This window comes from Ascaphus truei, chromosome 1, assembly GCF_040206685.1.
Source record: "Ascaphus truei isolate aAscTru1 chromosome 1, aAscTru1.hap1, whole genome shotgun sequence".
Taxonomy (NCBI): domain Eukaryota; kingdom Metazoa; phylum Chordata; class Amphibia; order Anura; family Ascaphidae; genus Ascaphus; species Ascaphus truei.
The window spans coordinates 503,598,342-503,618,633 of record NC_134483.1 but is presented as its reverse complement, the minus strand read 5'-3'; the positions used below and the strand labels follow the sequence as shown (position 1 = coordinate 503,618,633).

General features: G+C 47.6%; 1 protein-coding gene across 1 annotated transcript in view; it reads left to right on the top strand.

The window, feature by feature from the left end:
- The window catches only part of JAKMIP1 (janus kinase and microtubule interacting protein 1), a 154,772-nt gene that overhangs the window by 47,583 nt on the left and 86,897 nt on the right, over positions 1-20,292 (top strand). Inside the window, exons 4-5 of the mRNA XM_075569635.1 lie at positions 14,613-14,822; positions 16,212-16,331. Coding sequence (XP_075425750.1) covers positions 14,613-14,822; positions 16,212-16,331 — 330 coding nt within the window. The remainder of the gene's footprint in view (positions 1-14,612; positions 14,823-16,211; positions 16,332-20,292) is intronic.

The following is a 20,292-nucleotide window of genomic DNA, read 5'->3' as shown; positions in this document are numbered from 1 at the left end:
TCACTAACAGTGGACTCAGAGCATGTTGCCACTCCCCTTGACTACATATGACACCTCACCAGGGTGTGAGGGCAAACCTCCATGATTGATGCTGGCAATCCTGTATATTTACCAGGCTTACTGCCAGCATGAGAGAGAACTGTATACCATTTTTAAACATGGCTACATTCTCCCCCTGGTGAATCCCAACCTCCCATCTGGGACCTAAATTTGTCAGATCTTCCTCCAGGCAGCACAGCAAAACATAACAATACACATGATACAAATTTCACATATACAGTTCTCTTGATATTTTACATAATAACAGTCTCAACCAGTGCCTGCTGACCAGCAAACCGCACTGCTCCTAAAGAGTACTCCCCAGTATCTTCCTAATAATAGTGCCTGGGGTCTGGCTTCTTTACTTCCCGGCCAGCGATATCCTTGACCGTCACGCTATATTCCCTGGGTAGCCCATTCTCCGGCCTATATTCTACCTTGTGCATAAACACATTGCGCCCAATGCTCCATACCCTCATGAGCTGCTCAATCCTCTCCTCCGCCCTGTGCCCAGCGCATCCACCACCCTTGGTCAATATATACTCCTCAATAGTTTCCCGTAACCATCAATGCCTCTGGTCCTCTATCTCCTGCATTAAGGGTTCAGGGACATTAGGGTACTCCAACCCGTGGGATTTTTTTGTATTTGGTCATTATGGCCCTTTCAGCCCTGCTAGTCCTGATCAGTCTGGCGTTGCCTGCCCTGCCTGGCATCACCCATGACAACGGTTCATCAGGCTCTACGGGGTCCCTGAATCTGGCTGTTCCCTTGGGATCCACTACCCCTACATTGATGTCATGCCACCTTAGCCTGAGCTCTTCCAGCCGTTCTTCCTCAGTGAACTCCCCTACTCCCCACCAGTAATCCACCACCCCTTCCCGGCGTAATATGAAACGGGTGCGATCCAGCCAGGCCTCATACCCTTCAAATTTGGCGCCCACCACCTGGCCTCTCTCTCCCTAGCCTCCTCTGGTACTGCTACAGTACCCTCACTGTCCTCTAACTCCCTGCCAGAGGATATCCCCGAGGTGCCAGTAGATCCGGAGTTGGACCCTAACCGGATCTACTGGTGACACTGACACTGGCAGTACTGGGGCACTCACTAGAACAGGACACCTGTCGTGTGTATCTTCCCCCTCCCGACCCATCATCCGACGTAAAGCATTCGCCCCAGTCCAGATTCTCCCCAGTCCGTTCTTCCGAAGTGGCTCGGGACTCCCCAGACAACCCTTGGCTCGACTGGGACCCATAGTAAAAAGTGACAGGGGCAGGGGCTTTAACTATGGCTGGGGGTTGGGCATAGGGAAATACTGCCGGCATCCGCGGGGCTACGACCCGCAACTCTTCGCTACCTTGCCCGGTGCCATCGGACTGGCCTTCCGGTTCTCCCGTCTCGCTGCTCCCAGGCTTCCGCAGGGCGTGCCAGCTCTTCCCGGATCCAGGCGATCTGGTACAGCTGGTTGGTCGCGAGGACGCGGCCATCTTCCATCCGGCTCCGCTGTGTTCGCCGGATGTGATGTCATCAATCTTGCGGGACTCGCTGCCGCCATCTTGGGTTGGGCTCCCCACCGGAACCTCTTCTTCCAGAACGACGTCCGCCGCCGGAAGTGATGGTTCTGCTCTCCGCTCCGCTCGGGCCCGGACTAGGCCTTTCTCCGCCGTTGCCACCACCGGCGCCTTGAGAGGGCAAGGCTGTCACTTACCGCTCCGTAGGCTCGGGATGGTTCCTTCTCCGCCGTCGGCTCTGCCAGTCACCACGGCCGTGGGACTCTGCCTCTCCGGTTGTCTCTGCACCGGTGACTTGCGACTCCGCTCCTCCGCGACACAGGTAAGTGCTGGTTCTCTTGCAGCACCGCTGTAGTGGTCCGCCGGTAGGCGCATCACCACCGTCGTCAGGGTCGCTTGCTCCTCGTCCGAGGAATTGAACTCCGATTCAGGGAGTGGCACTCCTGTCGGGGACCGCTGGTGAGGTTCTCGGGTCTCATCTCGCGTACATGTCCCTTTCTCCTCAGGCTCCGTTATTATCATAAGAAGCGATCCCCATACGCCGGGATCCATGGTTCCTTCCAGGCCGCACACGGGGCTTCAGCTGTCAGCATGGCTGTGTCCGCTCCCGCCTCCATGGTCTGTCCGGGCACAAAAGGTTGTACGGCCCATAAGTAATGGATGCCACATTGAGGGCATCTGGACGTGGTTCTGACCGCACCAGCCGGCACTGCATACACAGGCATTTGACAGTCTCTTTACCACCCGCCGTGAGCACAAGGAAGCCTCCTGGAGCCGAATAGGGGTGGGCAGATATGTCCAGATCTTCATTAGTTTTGCTTGCCATACTGGTGACAGGAGACACTTTTTGCATAGGTCTTTCCTGCTTGCCAGCTCCTCGCAACTGAAGAGCAGGGGCTGGTTTAGTAACTCCTCCCCCCTCCAGCTCCATTCGTAATTGGCATAATTGGAAACCACTCCCCCTGGTTGAGATTAGGGGAGGGTCCCACAAGTTCTCAGGGTGACCCAGCACTGGGGCTGGGCTTGTCACTGTCCATGAGGGCGCGGCCACAGCTTTCGCGCCATACCCCCCAGCAGGGTGGGGTTTTCCTTTTGGCGCCACTCCCGGCCAACTTTCTGCAATTTTAGCATTTGCCGCATTTTCTGCACTCGGCCCACGTGGTCTCCCAGGGATGTGGGAGCCGCCATCTTGGTTCGCCCGGCCACTCACAATAGCAACTGAGATAGATTTTTGTGTAGTACTCGCCGTCTGGCAAGCAGCTTCTCCATTTCCTCCATACACCACCACAATGTCCTCATTACTGTCCTCCAGGGTATCACCCCGCGGTCCTAGGCAGGACCAAAACGGCGCGGCCACCGCTTTCGCGCCACTCCACAGCAGGCTAGCCAAAGTCACTTCAGTAGCTTGCTCTTCCGTGGAACGCACACCACGTGCGCTCCCTCCATCTGCCTTCGTCCGCCACCTTGGACCTTCTGCGCCGCGCGGATCCTCCATTCTTGCGGTCGCCATCTTTTCACTGTATCTGTTCTTACACATGGAGCTCCTCTCTGCGGGGCAGCTGCCATACCGATGCAATAAAGAATGCCCGATGCACCACCTGTGTACCTAATGTAGGTCTGACTCATGTTGCACTACCTCAGGCTAGGCTCACTCTCTCTGTGTATGCTGTGTCTCTCCTCTCCCCAGTCTGTGCTGACCGTGGTAAGTGGTCTGGAATGGGCTAGAGTACTCTGGCTTCTCCATGCAGTACTGGGGCGTCTACCTACTATTGGCCAGCCTAGCGCAGACCCTCTCCAGGATTCCTGACCTCGTTAACAGGCTATCCCTTTAGGCATCCTACCGACTAGCTGCCTCAAGGTGACTAGAACTGCTATAGCCCTGTCTCCAGACCCACTAACTCCTTCCAGGATCCTAGGTCGTCCCTGCGAGCTGACAATTCCATCAGGCCCCCTGACTACCCCTAGGTTCCTTCCCAAACACAGCACTGACTGGCAGCATACACACTCCCTGTTCCCCAGTGTGCCTAGCAAAAGCCTGTCCTGTTGACACAGATCTCAGCAGCTCGCCTCCAAATGTAACGGTTTTTCTAGACCCCTCCTGACCCACCCAATGTCAGATTGGCCACTGTGGTCTAACCGGTCCCCATTACATGGATGTCTGGTGGTGCACCTGTTGGCTACAGGACTCCTGAGTCTCCCGCATGATGTTGGTATGGGGAATGTCAGCCAGACAGGCAGCTGAGGTAGTGTGCTTGAGTCCTACCTACATACAGTGCAGCGCCTCCACCTCATCAGGATCCCTGCGTCCGCAAGGAGATGGTTCTGATGAGGAACTCCTCTGTGGTGCCTTCCTCTGTGGAGTAACTTCACACTCACACATGGGGGTTCTTGTGAATAAGGGCATCTTTATTGATGGTCCAAGCAGACTGCCCCTCGCAGCAGACAGCTCAGCCGCTCATCTTGTACAGCACTCTCTTTCAGAAGAATCTGCCCTCCCAATGGAGTGGGAACACCTCTCCCCTCAGGGAGATCACCCCCTGTGCCAGGTCCCTGGACACAGTGCAGGCACTTTATTTGTGCCTCTCAGCCTTACTGCTGTAATCTCAAACTGCTTAACACTTGAACATGAACACACTCCTTGAACACTCAGTCAAGACACACAAACTTTGGGCAGTGCTGTGTCTTATATAACGTAGGGAAAAGCCACATATCTGATGTCACTAACAGTGGACTCAGAGCATGTTGCCACTCCCCTTGACTACATATGACACCTCACCAGGGTGTGAGGGCAAACCTCCATGATTGATGTAGGCAATCCTGTATATTTACCAGGCTTACTGCCAGCATGAGAGAGAACTGTATACCATTTTTGAACATGGCTACATATACATACGTGTAAATCAATACATACTGTATACAGTATGGGTTAATATTACCATGCTGCCACCTAGTGGTGGTATAAGATAACAGGAGGAAAGTATGACGTGGTGAAGAGGGAGGGAGGTTGTAGGAGAGGGAAAATTGTATTGTTGTTCATGTCATCTGCAAACAGCAAGTTGTCTTCCAATAGACATCATTGTTTAACATGATAATCTTGGCCAAGAATGCTTTCTGCGTAGAGGTCTGTATTAAAATGTCCAAAATATACCGTTATTATTTGGTTGACTCTACATTCTTGGCATGGGTTTAGGTATACATAGCATTGAGAAAAAGCATAAATAAACAGATTTATAGACTGTGTATTCAACTCTCTAAATCAGCGGTGCGCAAACTGGGGGTCGCGCCCCCCTGGGGGGGCGCAAGATTGTTTAGGGGGGGCGCAGAAAGCAGCGGCGATATTGCCAGTAGCAGATGAAAAAAAGCCGTCTGCAGCTGCTATTTTTCTTTTGGCCATTAGGTGGCGCTGTGCTCCGCTGTGCTACAGTACACAGCAGCATTTCCTTGCTTCCTGTATCAGCGTGTGTGACATGGGGAGAAGGGGTGAGTGAGACTGGCACATGGGGGGGTGAGTGAGACTGGCACATGGGGGGTGAGTGAGACTGGCACATGGGGGGTGAGTGAGACTGGCACATGGGGGGTGAGTGAGACTGGCACATGGGGGGTGAGTGAGACTGGCACATGGGGGGTGAGTGAGACTGGCACATGGGGGGGGAGTGAGACTGGGACATGGGGGGGAGTGAGACTGGGACATGGGGGGGGGTGGGAGAGTGAGACTGGGACATGGGGGAGTGAGTGTGAGACTGGGACATGGGGGAGTGAGTGTGAGACTGGCATGGGGAGGGTGTGAGTGGCATGAGGGGGGTGAGAGTGTGAGATGGGGAGGAGGGTGAGAGTGAGTGTGACATGGGGAGGGGGGGTGAAAGAGCTACATGGGGATGGGGATGAGAGAGACACTGGCAGGAGGGAGAGAGACACACAATGGCTGGAGGGAGAGTGTGAGAGAGACACCGGGTGGAGGGAGAAACAATAGCTGGTTGGAGAGTGCAAGAGAGACACTGGAGGGAGGGAGAGGCAATGGCTGGAGGGAGAGGCAATGGCTGGAATGAGAGTGAGAGACAATGGAGGGAGGGAGACACTATGGGGAGGGAGAAAGAGAGAGAGACACACGGGGAGGGGGAGACACTGAGGGGAGGGATAGAGAGGGACTGGAGGGGGAGTGAAAAATACAGGGAGTTGGAGAGATTGGAAGAGGAGTGTGAGACTGGACGAGGGGAGAGAGTGAGAGACAATGGGTGGAGGGAGAAAGAGACCCACTGGCTGGAGGGAAAGAGAGTTGGGGGGATGGAGGGGGAGACACTGAGGGGAGGAATAGAAAGGGACTGGAGGGGGAGTGAGAAAGACAGGGAGAGGGGAGAGAGGTCCTGAGAGGTTCTAATGTGGCGGGAAGAGAGAGATTAATAATACAGCAGAAATGGGAACGCTATTAGACAAATATTATAATATTTATTTTTAAGTTATGTAGTTTCAGCTATAAATACTTTTTTTGTAGACGCGTGGCGGGGGCGTTACAAAGCTGGTTCGCCCTCAATGGCTGAACCAGCTCACGTGCACTGACGTCATGTGATTTTGATTACATAAGGCAGGGGGGGGCCGAGAAATTTTATGGATTAAAAGGGGGGCTCGGCATAAAAAGTTTGCTCACCCCTGCTCTAAATTAAACAACTGCAGCAGTGCCTCTCAAAGCTGGTTACCATGGAAACAGTTCTTTTGAATACTATTCAGAGAATCGTGCAACATTTACTGTTTTTTTATTTTTTATATATGTGTATATATATATATATATATATATATATATATAAATAAATAAACCAACATTTGACTCAATCCAAGAGGGAGAACTAAGCCTCACGGTCCCTCCTATTGAACCTAGGCTCGCCCCCCCGCACGCCACTGTTCACCTCTTCTAGCCCTGCCTCTCACTGCACACCTCTTCTATCCCTGCATCTCACTGCTCACCTCTTCTAACCCTGCCTCTCACTGCTCTCCTCTTCTAACCCTGCCTCTCACTGCTGACCTCTTCTATCCCTGCCTCTCACTGCTCACCTCTTCTATCCCTGCCTCTCGCTGCTCACCTCTTCTATCCCTGCATCTCACTGCTCACCTCTTCTAGCCCTGCCTCTCACTGCTCTCCTCTTCTAACCCTGCCTCTCACTGCTGACCTCTTCTATCCCTGCATCTCACTGCTCACCTCTTCTAGCCCTGCCTCTCACTGCTCACCTCTTCTAGCCCTGCCTCTCATTGCTCACCTCTTCTATCCCTGCCTCTCACTGCTCACCTCTTCTATCCCTGCATCTCACTGCTCACCTCTTCTATCCCTGCATCTCACTGCTCACCTCTTCTATCCCTGCATCTCACTGCTATCCTCTTCTATCCCTGCCTCTCACTGCTCACCTCTTCTATCCCTGCATCTCACTGCTCACCTCTTCTAGCCCTGCATCTCACTGCTCCTCTTCTATCCCTGCATCTCACTGCTCACCGCTTCTAGCCCTGCATCTCACTGCTCCTCTTCTATCCCTGCATCTCACTGCTCCTCTTCTATCCCTGCAACTCACTGCTCACCTCTTCTAACCCTGCCTCTCACTGCTCACCTCTTCTAACCCTGCCTCTCACTGCTCACCTCTTCTAACCCTGCCTCTCACTGCTCACCTCTTCTAACCCTGCCTCTCACTGCTCACCTCTTCTAGCACCGCCTCTCACTGCTCACCTCTTCTAGCCCTGCCTCTCACTGCTCACCTCTTCTAACCCTCTCACTGCTCACCTCTTCTATCCCTGCCTCTCACTGCTCACCTCTTCTATCCCTGCCTCTCACTGCTCACCTCTTCTAACCCTGCCTCTCACTGCTCACCGCTTCTAGCCCTGCATCTCACTGCTCCTCTTCTATCCCTGCCTCTCACTGCTCTCCTCTTCTAGCCCTGCCTCTCACTGCTCCTCTTCTATCCCTGCATCTCACTGCTCACCTCTTCTATCCCTTCCTCTCACTCCTCACCTCTTCTAGCCCTGCCTCTCACTGCTCACCTCTTCTAGCCCTGCCTCTCACTGCTCTCCTCTTCTAGCCCTGCCTCTCACCGCGTCTATCCCTGCCTCTCACTCCTCACCTCTTCTAACCCTGCCTCTCACTGCTCACCTCTTCTAGCCCTGCCTCTCACTGCTCACCTCTTCTAACCCTGCCTCTCACTCCTCACCGCTTCTAGCCCTGCCTCTCACTGCTCACCTATTCTAGCACCGCCTCTCACTGCTCACCTCTTCTATCCCTGCCTCTCACTGCTCACCTCTTCTATCCCTGCCTCTCACTGCTCACCTCTTCTAGCCCTGCCTCTCACTGCTCACCTCTTCTAGCCCTGCCTCTCACTGCTCACCTCTTCTATCCCTGCCTCTCACTGCTCACCTCTTCTAGCCCTGCCTCTCACTGCTCCCCGCTTCTATCCCTGCCTCTCACTGCTCACCTCTTCTAGCCCTGCCTCTCACTGCTCACCGCTTCTAGCCCTGCCTCTCACTGCTCACCTCTTCTATCCCTGCCTCTCACTGCTCCTCTTCTAGCCCTGCCTCTCACTGCTCACCTCTTCTAGCCCTGCCTCTCACTGCTCCTCTTCTATCCCTGCATCTCACTGCTCACCTCTTCTATCCCTTCCTCTCACTCCTCACCTCTTCTATCCCTGCCTCTCACTGCTCACCTCTTCTATCCCTGCCTCTCACTGCTCACCGCTTCTAGCCCTGCCTCTCACTGCTCACCTCTTCTAACCCTCTCACTGCTCACCTCTTCTATCCCTGCATCTCACTGCTCACCTCTTCTATCCCTGCCTCTCACTGCTCACCTCTTCCAGCCCTGCCTCTCACTGCTCACCTCTTCTATCCCTCTCACTGCTCACCGCTTGTAGCCCTGCCTCTCACTGCTCACCTCTTCTAACCCTCTCACTGCTCACCGCTTGTAGCCCTGCCTCTCACTGCTCACCTCTTGTATCCCTGCCTCTCACTGCTCACCTGTTCTAGCCCTGCCTCTCACTGCTCCTCTTCTATCCCTGCCTCTCACTGCTCACCTCTTCTAGCCCTGCCTCTCACTGCTCACCGCTTCTAGCCCTGCCTCTCACTGCTCACCTCTTCTAGCCCTCCCTCTCACTGCTCACTGCTTCTAGCCCTGCCTCTCACTGCTCACCGCTTCTAGCCCTGCCTCTCACTGCTCACCGCTTCTATCCCTGCATCTCACTGCTCACCTCTTCTAGCCCTGCCTCTCACTGCTCACCGCTTCTATCCCTGCCTCTCACTGCTCACCTCTTCTAGCCCTGCCTCTCACTGCTCACCGCTTCTAGCCCTGCATCTCACTGCTCCTCTTCTATCCCTGCCTCTCACTGCTCTCCTCTTCTAGCCCTGCCTCTCACTGCTCCTCTTCTATCCCTGCATCTCACTGCTCACCTCTTCTATCCCTTCCTCTCACTCCTCACCTCTTCTAGCCCTGCCTCTCACTGCTCACCTCTTCTAGCCCTGCCTCTCACTGCTCTCCTCTTCTAGCCCTGCCTCTCACCGCGTCTATCCCTGCCTCTCACTCCTCACCTCTTCTAACCCTGCCTCTCACTGCTCACCTCTTCTAGCCCTGCCTCTCACTGCTCACCTCTTCTAACCCTGCCTCTCACTCCTCACCGCTTCTAGCCCTGCCTCTCACTGCTCACCTCTTCTAGCCCTGCCTCTCACTGCTCACCTCTTCTAGCCCTGCCTCTCACTGCTCCCCGCTTCTATCCCTGCCTCTCACTGCTCACCTCTTCTAGCCCTGCCTCTCACTGCTCACCGCTTCTAGCCCTGCCTCTCACTGCTCACCTCTTCTATCCCTGCCTCTCACTGCTCCTCTTCTAGCCCTGCCTCTCACTGCTCACCTCTTCTAGCCCTGCCTCTCACTGCTCCTCTTCTATCCCTGCATCTCACTGCTCACCTCTTCTATCCCTTCCTCTCACTCCTCACCTCTTCTATCCCTGCCTCTCACTGCTCACCTCTTCTATCCCTGCCTCTCACTGCTCACCGCTTCTAGCCCTGCCTCTCACTGCTCACCTCTTCTAACCCTCTCACTGCTCACCTCTTCTATCCCTGCATCTCACTGCTCACCTCTTCTATCCCTGCCTCTCACTGCTCACCTCTTCCAGCCCTGCCTCTCACTGCTCACCTCTTCTATCCCTCTCACTGCTCACCGCTTGTAGCCCTGCCTCTCACTGCTCACCTCTTCTAACCCTCTCACTGCTCACCGCTTGTAGCCCTGCCTCTCACTGCTCACCTCTTGTATCCCTGCCTCTCACTGCTCACCTCTTCTAGCCCTGCCTCTCACTGCTCCTCTTCTATCCCTGCCTCTCACTGCTCACCTCTTCTAGCCCTGCCTCTCACTGCTCACCGCTTCTAGCCCTGCCTCTCACTGCTCACCTCTTCTAGCCCTGCCTCTCACTGCTCACCGCTTCTATCCCTGCCTCTCACTGTTCACCTCTTGTATCCCTGCCTCACTGCTCACCCCTTCTCCCCTCTTCACCCTGTTGCTCACCACATCAGTGCACATGGGACATTAGATTCATGGAAAACACTATACAAATAGGACAGTGGTAAGTAGCTCTGCCTTTGCAAGAGATCCCAGATTCAATACCTACCATGAACTCCTAATACCTAATGGAAAACAAAATTATTCGTAATAGTCAGCATGGATTTATGAAGGATAGATCATGCCAAACTAACCTTATTTGTTTCTTTGAGGAGGTAAGTAGGTATTTAGACCAGGGTAATGCAGTTGATGTGGTCTACGTAGATTTTGCAAAGGCTTTTGATACAGTTCCACACAAGGTTTGTGTACAAAATAAAGCAAATTGTACTTGGTAAAAATATTTGCACCTGGATTGAAAACTAGTTGAAGGACAGACAACAGAGGGTTGTCATAAATTAAACTTTTTCAGATTGGGCTAAAGTTGTGAGTGGAGTACCTCAGGGATCGGTACTGGGACCCCTGCTTTTTAAGTTGTTTATTAATTACCTTGAGGTTGGCATCGAGAGCAAAGTCTCCTTCTTTGCTGATGACGCTAAATTGTGTAAGGTAATAGAATCAGAGCAGGATGTAATTTCTCTCCAGAAGGACTTGGAGAGGCTGGAAACGTGGGCAGGTAACAGGCAGATGACATTTAATACAGATAAATGTAATGTTATGCATTTGGGAAGCAAGAATAAACAGGCGACTTACAAATTAAATGGGGATAAATTAGGGGAATTTTTGAGGGAGAAGGATTTAAGAGTGCTTGTAGACAGCAGGCTTCACAATAGTGCCCAAAGTCATGCAGTAGCTGCAAAGCCAGACACGATTTTATCTTGCATGAAATGGGCAATGGATGGAAGGGAAGTAAACAAAATTATGCCCCTTTTATAAAGCATTGGTAAGACCACACCTTGAATATGTAGTACAATTTTGGGCACCACTCCTTAGAAAAGACATTATGCAACTAGAGAGAGTGCAGAGAAGAGCCACCAAATTAATAAAGGGGATGGATAATCTGACTCATGAGGAGAGGCTAGCTAAATTAGATGTGTTTACATTAGAAAAGAGGCGTCTAAGAAGTTATATGATGACTATATACAAATATATTCGGGGACAGTACAAGGAGCTTTCAAAATAATTATTCATACCAAGGCAGTACATACCTTAAGGTTGGAGGAAATGAGATTTCATCAGCAACAAAGGAAAGGGTCCTTTACAGTAAGGGCAGTTACCATATGGGATTCATTACCCATGGAGACTGATGGCAGATAAAATATATTTGTTCAAAAAAGGTTGGACATCTGTTTAGAAACGAATGCATGGATATACCTAATAAGTAAACATGGGAAGGATGTTGATCCAGGGAGTAATCTGATTGCCAATTCTTGGAGTCAGGAAGGAATTAAATGTTTCCCCTTATGAGATATCATTCGCTGAGATTTCACTGGGGTTCTTTGTTTGCCTTCCTCTGGACCAATATACTGCAAGTACAAATAGGATAAGTACAGTATCTGTCGCCTACATTTAGCATGGGTTGAATTTGATGGGCGCATGTCTTTTTTCCAACCTCATCTGCTATGTAACTCAAACTTTTAGGCAAAATGGTACCTATTCATTGTTGGGCACATGGGAGTGATTGCAGCTGCCTACAGTTACACAAGGAGAGGAGGATCCGCTGTTTGGGCAGGGGGTGCTAAATTGTGAGGGTTGGTATGTTATGGTATACAAGCCTTAGGGTAGGGGTGGTAAAGTCCAGTCCTGAAGGGCCATCAACAGGTCAGGTTTTCATGATATCGCTGCTTCAGCACAGGTGGCTCTGTTTTTCGAGCAAATACTGAATCATACATACCTACACTTCAGAGGAGGGACCATTGCAGTGCTCCCATCAGAGAGAGGTGCATATCGGATATGCGATTTTAACTAGAAGCAATTGAGTGGGACCAACATATTATTTTATATAATATGTTCACTGTCACTATTGGCTACACTATTATTTGTTTTTCTTTATTCACATATTCTCCGCTTGTTCAACAAGCGCTCCCCTTACCTGGAAGACTACTGGCTGTCAATGACCTGTTGGTGGCCCTTGAGGACAGCAGCTGCCCACCCCTGCTCTAGAATCTCTTCACTTGAGGTTCCATCTACTATGAAACCAGTACATTGTAATTAGTAAAGCTTTGGGGATGCTCACCATCTACTGTGTTGCTGCTTTGAAATGCATTGAATTGATTTAAAACACAAGTTCATCTCATAATCTGTTTGGCTGAGGTGTCTTGTTGTTTTCCGGTTATTATTTTATTATTTATCAAATGTTTTACCAGGAAGTAATACATTGAGAGTTACCTCTCGTTCTCAAGTATGTCCTGGGCATAGCGTTATAATGATAAATAATACATGGTCACACATACACAGTTACATAAGTGAACATGGTATACATTATATGCAAGACATTGCATGCACAGTTAAAGATAATTTGCCATGTGGTAAATGATGATGTACGAGTAACCCGGTGTTTGCAGGAAACCCTGTGCTTGCATGGCTTGTGCAGTCTTTCCGCGGTACCCTGCGTGCGAGAGCCACAGGATTCCTAGTTGCTTTGTGAGGGAATAATGGATATGAGGCGCCCCCCTCTTTAAAACTACCTTTCTCAAAATATTTTTGTGGCTGAACCAGTGATATTCAATGCAAATTTATTTTTATATTTACTTTGGCACATGCACCCCATTTTTATCAGGATCATCCTTGTTCTGCAGATTTGGGATTTTTAATATTTAATAAAAAATGCAAAATAGAGGGTTTTTATTTTTAATAATAATAATAATAATTATGTGTGTGTGTATGTGTATATATATGTATAATATGTATAATATGTATAATATATATATATATATATATATATATATATATATATATATATAATTATTATTATTAAAAATAAAAACCCTCTATTTTGCATTTATAATAATAATAATAGTAAAAGGTACAGCAGATATGCCTATATAAAATGAATTCAGAATACGTTATATATATCTTTTATTTATTAAAGAAGTGTTTCCCAAATTATAAAGTCGTTTTATTATTAACGTGTTGTCTATTCTTCTGTTCATCCTAAGTTGTGATAACATAGAGAATTGACACTGCTTTGATGCCCCGTGTTTGAAAGCGGGTTTTATGCAAGTATTCAAATCAAACTGAAAATCAGATTTTCGGTTTCGATCCGGTTGTTTTCCCCTTTGGTTTTGCCAGAAGAATTGCATCAAAATTCATTTTATATAGGCATATCTGCTGTACCTTTTTTCTATTATTTTATTTTATTATTCTTTTGTGTTGGCAACATTTTCTGTTGCTAAAAATACCAAGCATTCTATGCCTCTTTCATGGGACTCTTTCCAACGTATTAATACTTTGCCAGTACACATGTAGCCCGACTCACACTACTCTGAGCCATGGCAAGAGGCTGCATTGTAAACAGAGCGACGCTTTCCCTGCCGTCTGGGATTGCTTCAGTTGTTTTCACTCTAACCCCCAACTGTGCAGCAAGTTTGGGCTACATTATAGTGTGGCAGGCATTCCCGATGTCTTTAACCCTATCAGTGCCATGTGGCTTACTCTGTAAGTCGTGAGGGCCGGCACGACATGGTACGTCATGTTAAAAATGCTGGTTTTCTAGGGAGATTGGATTCACGGCTCCATTTGATGCTGGGGAACGCCATCGGAACTGGAATATCTTCCGCTTCTGTTCGCGACATGGGGAGTCTGCCCACGGCCACGTGATTGCTATACGAAGTGATCACATAGTTGAGGTCTTCCAGCACTCAAAGGGTTCATCCTGTGGGATCCTACTGGTTCTTTCTCATGCAGTGAAATAAATATTTGAGATCCTATTCAGTAAAATTAAACAGTATTTGTTCTACCCGATTTATTTTCCCAATCAAATTTTTATTTCAATCCATGGAAATCAGTCGCTTGAATGTCACGGTGCTGTCGGGTCTGCTTTTTAAAGTTGTTTTTTTTTTTTTGTTGTTTGTACAGAAATCCGCTTTTACATAAAAACAAACAGTCCAGATGTTCTGTGGCTTTGGTTTGTAATAATGTTGATCCACCTAGTCTGGCTGTTTTCTCTACTTTGTTCAATACCATAGACCAATGATTCCCAACTCCCAGTTCTTCAGGAACACCAACAGTGCAGGTTCTAAGGATACCCCTGCTTGAGCACAGGTGCTTCAGTCAAAAATGATTGGGCCACATGTGCTAATGAGAACAGCCTTAAAACCTGCTCTGTTGGTGATGCTTGAGGATTGGATTTGGAAACCACTGCCATATACTGTATTAGATCTTTGGCATTATGTACATACTGGTACCATTTAATTACTTTGCGTGAATACATATTTTAAATTGAGCTCCTCTCTTTCCCCACCAGCTGTCCTCCGTCTGTTTCAATGCTGAGCTCTCGTTTCCCATTGGCGTTTTCTTCGGCTTGCTTTTGACATTATGCAAGGTTCCTGCCTTGAGCGGTGTGTAGTATTTTAACTGTTCTATCAATGTTATCTTATTGAAATGTTGCCTCATCTTTTTCAGATGGATGAAATAAAAGGGAAAGAACGAGTAATCGTGGCTATGGAAAAGGAACTTGGTGTGCAGGCGGGTCACACACACAAACTCCTGCTTCAGAAAGAAGCTTTGGATGAGCAGCTGGTCCAAGCAAAAGAAGCAGAGCGTTATCACTGCAGTCCAAAGAAAGAGCTTCCTACGGGCGCTGCTGATCTCTCCGACCTCATGGGAAATGCGGTAAACACTAAATATGTCCTGTTTCACCTTGAGTTCTCGAGGGTGCCACGTGCCGTAATGTACTCGTGATTACTTGGAGTCCTCTTCCTGTAAGATCGCTTGTGGCGTGCAGAACACGATTTTACCTACAGAAATGAGCAATTGGATTATGACGTAGCTACTGCATCATGGGGCATCATGGGGCCCCTGGAGTATCCGACCCCATGATTTACTGTAGTGTAGCTACTGATGCAGCGGCCATTATTCGAACACATCTCGGCGCCGATTTTGAGTTCTCTGCTGTTCCCCACGCAGCATGAACGCGGCCAATCGCCCCAGGCACCCGCGCTTATCGCGGATGTTTTGTTTCAATTTCATGGATTCTGTTCCTTCGTTTGCAATAAAATGGATGAATTGTAATGTGTACAGTACTGTGCTACTGTGCTGCAGTGTCAATTTCATGTTTTTAATAGCCAGAACACTAAAATTCGTTTTTCTGCACTCGCCACGCTCGCATCGTAGTGCGGGGAGGCTGGGATTCATCCCGCGGTTTCATATCGGGATTCCGATGTACATGACGCGTGAAGTGTTCGAATAACGGCCGCTGCATCAGTATGTCCCTGAGCACCCAAAGGGTTCGTTACAACTTGAATCTGGTTCAGATGAATTACTTTAGTGACTTGCTCTCATATTAACAAAATTACTAAAATTAAATCTAGTTACTACACGGTGCTTCAAAAAAGAAATATTTCAGTTATTGTTTGGTGCCAACTCTATAATTAGCACTATGGGTAAATAGTTGTCCGTTCTGCTACCTGCACACTTGCAGTTTTCCTTTTTATTTGTTCTGGCTCTGGTTGCATTTGGGAAATGTGACTGTTAGAACCTTTTCAAATAAGTAACATTAACTTATCACAGTATGAAACGGTAGAAAATTATGAATACCTAGTTTGGCTGATTTAGGTTACGTATTAAAATCCCAGCTGCACAGCTCAGCAGGAGCCTAATTGGCCCTTATAAAATGCATGCAGCTCTGGTTCCATGCAGAAGAGTTATGACGTGCCAGAGCCTTTTCAGATGTCGAAAGTGTTAATAAAATATGCCGAAATAGTTCAATAGTTTAGAGTGTTCCCTATTGCTAATGTGTGACCAGTATTTAAGCAAATATTTAATTGCTGCAGTCTCAAGAAATTTATACCTTTAGACATGTTGGAGCATCCGGTCTACACAGAGATGCTTGGATGATCGAAATTTCATTTCATTATTATAGTCGTTCTAGTGACTTAGTATGGTGATAATGGCAACATTTAAGGGTATGTATTGTGTGTAAATCAATAATATCCTATCATCTATCTATATCATCTTCTACACTTGGAATTAAAATGAATGCACTTATTTCTCCCCTCGAAGGATCAGCATATTGATGACCGAGACCAGAGAAGATTTCAGCTGAAAATTGCTGAGCTTAATGCTGTGATCAGGAAGCTGGAGGACAGGAACACTCTTTTATCAGATGAAAGGAATGAACTGGTAAATTGGCAGGGAAAAGCTCAAAATATTGTATCAGGCTTCACTTTAATAGCTGAGTCCCAGGTAGCGCATGCTTATTCTTATTCAGTGGGGTCCTTAAAGCTGCAGTTTGAAAAAAGAAAAGAAAATTCCATTCAATATGTGCATCAATACAATCTGCACACTGACAATCTCTTTGCTCTGGGTTATTTAATTCAGTTATTGCTGCAAAACAGTACCCACGATGGCAGTTACTAGATACATTTGGTGCACTGCTAGAGAGAGGGCGGGGCTCATGAGCCAGAACCTGTCTCAGAATGGAAGGGGATGTGACTTTATAAATGGTTTCTATAGAAACCAAAATGCTTGCTACATTAGAATGTCTTTAAAAATTGTTTAAAAAAAAATGCTACAAGTATTTTCTCATAGCAAAGAACTGATTTACTTTAAAAAATAAAAACCACACGTAGGATATTGCTTGAACTGCAGCTTTAACACCGTGCTGGTACAAAAGAATTACATGGGAAACGAAGAAAAATATTTGAGAACTCCATATTAGGAAGAAAAAGAAGTCGTTCCAGATATTTTAAAAAAAATAAAAAAAAAATAAACAAAAGTAGAGGGAGGACACGGGTTAGCTGACTTAGCAGTGCCATATAAAGCTGCTCCTTCTCTCCTCTACCCTTCATTATCTGTGTCCTACCAGTTAAGAGGTGAACCTCTTGGATTTTAGGTTTTCTTGTTGTTGATCGGACTGCCTGTGGGCCAGCTTGGGTGCAGAATTTATCCATGCGCTGTAGTCTGTATCCCTGTTTCTATCCAGTCACCAAGACTCCCCTTTAGGCCATGTTCCTGCCTCAATGGACATAAACTCTGCTCATTCAGTGGCACACGTTTCTGACTGCCTGTAGGGGTTCTGCAGTTGCGTGACCAGCTGCTTTAACCTATCCCCCTCCACTTTAGATTGGGGAGGAGGGTTTGACCTGTGCCTTTATCCATGTCTCTTGCCTCAATCTTGGGTGGTCCGTCATCCATCTGAGGTTCTGGGGACTATATGCTGGTGTCTCGTGTCCAAGTGGTCCCCTGGCTTCTATCGGGCTAAGTGTGTTCCATTGTTGGCCAGCTTCTCGTTCCTGCTCAGACTTGTATTGAGTGGTGGGCGGGGCTCTGAATCAAGAATTCGGATTGTTTCCCTTAGCGGTAAATGGTATGCAAACCTTTAAAAAGAAAATCAAACAACCAACCATGGCTTCTTCCGATGAATCCAGATTTGCTCACTTTTTCAACCACTTTTTCAACCGAAAGATGTTGTCCTGTGGCTGAGGTTGAGCGGGAAGCTATTATGTGGGATGTTTTTCGGCCAGTCAGACACAAATGCAGTCAAAGAAGTATCCCACCTCTAGGACATTGTGACAATCAGGGGTAATCTGGCCTGTAATAAAGGGGTTATACCCGGTAAATTAGCCCTAATTCGTGTGGGAAGAGAAAGGGATAATGTACTATGTATGTGTATTCCAAAGCACTTTTATTCACTGTGAATTCAATTCCCAAGTCTAGTTAAGCAGGCAAATGAGGTAAAGTGTTTTGTGATCTATGGGTAAGCACTGTGATGTAATTTGGGAGTCAGCCCTGCAAAGTGTTCAGCGGATTATGTGACTGTATGTGACTTTGATTTAATCAGGTGAGGTTCCTGCAGATAAAGGTGCATTGAGGATGAGCTGGGAGCTTTGGGAGTCCCTGACTTCAAAGGGCATCCAGTGGCTTTGTTGCGAGGGTGTCTGGAGATATTCAGGACTATCAAGCTGCAGAGCCAGAAGGAGTGGGGATGGGCCAGAGAACATAAAGTATCTGCCATCAACCCCTCCTGTGGGTTACACCAGGGGGGCGCAAACTTTTTTCCCTGTGCCCCCCTGCCGGATGTCCTCTACTCCGCGCGCCCCCTCCCTCCTCCTCCTTACCTTAATTCCCGGCGTCTGGACGTCCATAGCAACGTGACGTCACATGACCCGACAACGCGTTGCCATGGCGACGCGTCTCCAGATGCCGGCTGAATCAAGGTAAGTAGGTTTACAGAGACCCTGCAGCTCCCCGGCGCTTAATTTTTTTTTGTACTTAAATTTTTATTCAGTTTAGACAGTAAAGGACAATGCACCATCAGCTTAAGTACAGATTACAAAATATATAATTCAAATACAATAGTTCACTAGAACCTATACAAGTAAAATGGCTATAGCAAGTATTGGGAGCACTTCCTTTCTTCTTAGTTAATAAAGGCAAGAATTTGAGTTTTATCCACCCACCTGTAGACATGACCTGGTTTCCCCTAGTCAAAGGAAATCAACTTGGTGTAGTGGTGGGTCTTGGTCCTAAGAGGTAAAGAGGGAGGAAAGGAAAGACAAAGTAGACAGACAAAGAAGGGGAAAAGACAAGGGAGTGGGAAAGAGAAGAGTGCGGGAGGCTTTCTGATAGGTACAGTATTTCAGGAGGTGTTAATGACCAATTGTTTTAAATTTAATACAAGGTTTTGACAAATGATTACGTCAATTTTTTAAGGTTTGGATTTCAGCACTCTCTGTGCTGTTACAAAGATCTTACTGTGAACCAGTACATACAAGCATTTTAATGTTGGTGGCCAAATTAGACCCAGAGTTGGGGACTCTGTACAACCATGTGACTTGGACATGGTTCTGGAGGCACGGAAATCAGCCTCTTTCAAACCTCTAAATACAAGATGTATTACGTGAATTTCTCAGTAAATTCGCAAGGCGAATTGTCTTAACTTATTTTTTTATTTTGTAATATGATGTTTATTTTTCATCATAACAAGATAGTTCTGAGAGAAGTTCTGTTACTTCGAACAAAATCAGTTTTTAGCTTCTATTTAAACCAGGTGGTTCTTTCATTTTTGGCTGGTGTGTGTGCGGGTGTGGGTGTGGCGCGTGGCGCGAGCCTCGGTCTATGTAGAGAGAATGGAAGGAATAAGAAAATATAGAGATTTATTCATCCTTTTTTGGGAGGTCCTAGATGTGCAGTGTCCAACTTGACCATTGCAAGATGGATTAGTGTGGCAATTTTAACAGTGTATTTGGCTGTGTGTGTGTGTGTGTGTGTGTGTGTGTGTGTGTGTGTGTGTGTGTGTGTGTGTGTGTGTGTGTAGAAGCCCCTTCAAGAATATAGGCTCATTTTAGAAGTGCAATGACCACATCCCGGGCAGACAAGAAACAGACCACTGCCGAACAACTATGCAAAGCAGAAACCTGGTCTTCACTACGGTACACGCATTCAACTATTACAACTTGCATTTTCAAGCATCCGAGGAAGATAGCTTCAGGAGGAACATCCTCAAGGTGATACACTGTGATGAAGTCATGCTCAGGAAAATATATCTATTTTTTTTTCTTGCCATGAAATTAATTTGTATTACAGTAGTCTCCATGACTGTTCATTTTTGGTTCCTGCCCATTGGTCTTATCCGCACTTCAGTTTCTCGCTACATTGTGGTGTGGGAGCTTGGGTAGATGTACAGTATAACTGATGGTAGATGAGGAGCACTTTTGTATGCTACGGTTTTAAGTCTGCTGACCTGTATTCTGCTTCCAGCTGGGAGTCACCTAAAACATCAAGGTGATGCACTGTCCTTGCGAGACTAGGAGAAATTAATTTAGACCTACTGTAAGGAAATGTTCTGTTGTGCTCTGTGTCTCCACTGCCATTTTTGAACTCGCATTACACCGCAGTTCAAGTAGCATCTGGTTCTCATAGCAACACAACATCCTTAGCATGCGGCATTCTATGCGTCCCAGAAGTGTTACTTTTTGTGCTGCAATACCTGCTCGGGCCACATTGCAGATATGTGTACAGCATTTCTTTTTCTGATTGCATTGCTCTCATTGAAGTTTATTGGATGTAGTCTTGATTTTCAATTGCCTTTTCCTGTGGTTCAGTGTAAAAAAGTTAATCGCCCTCTGGGGAAATATGACAT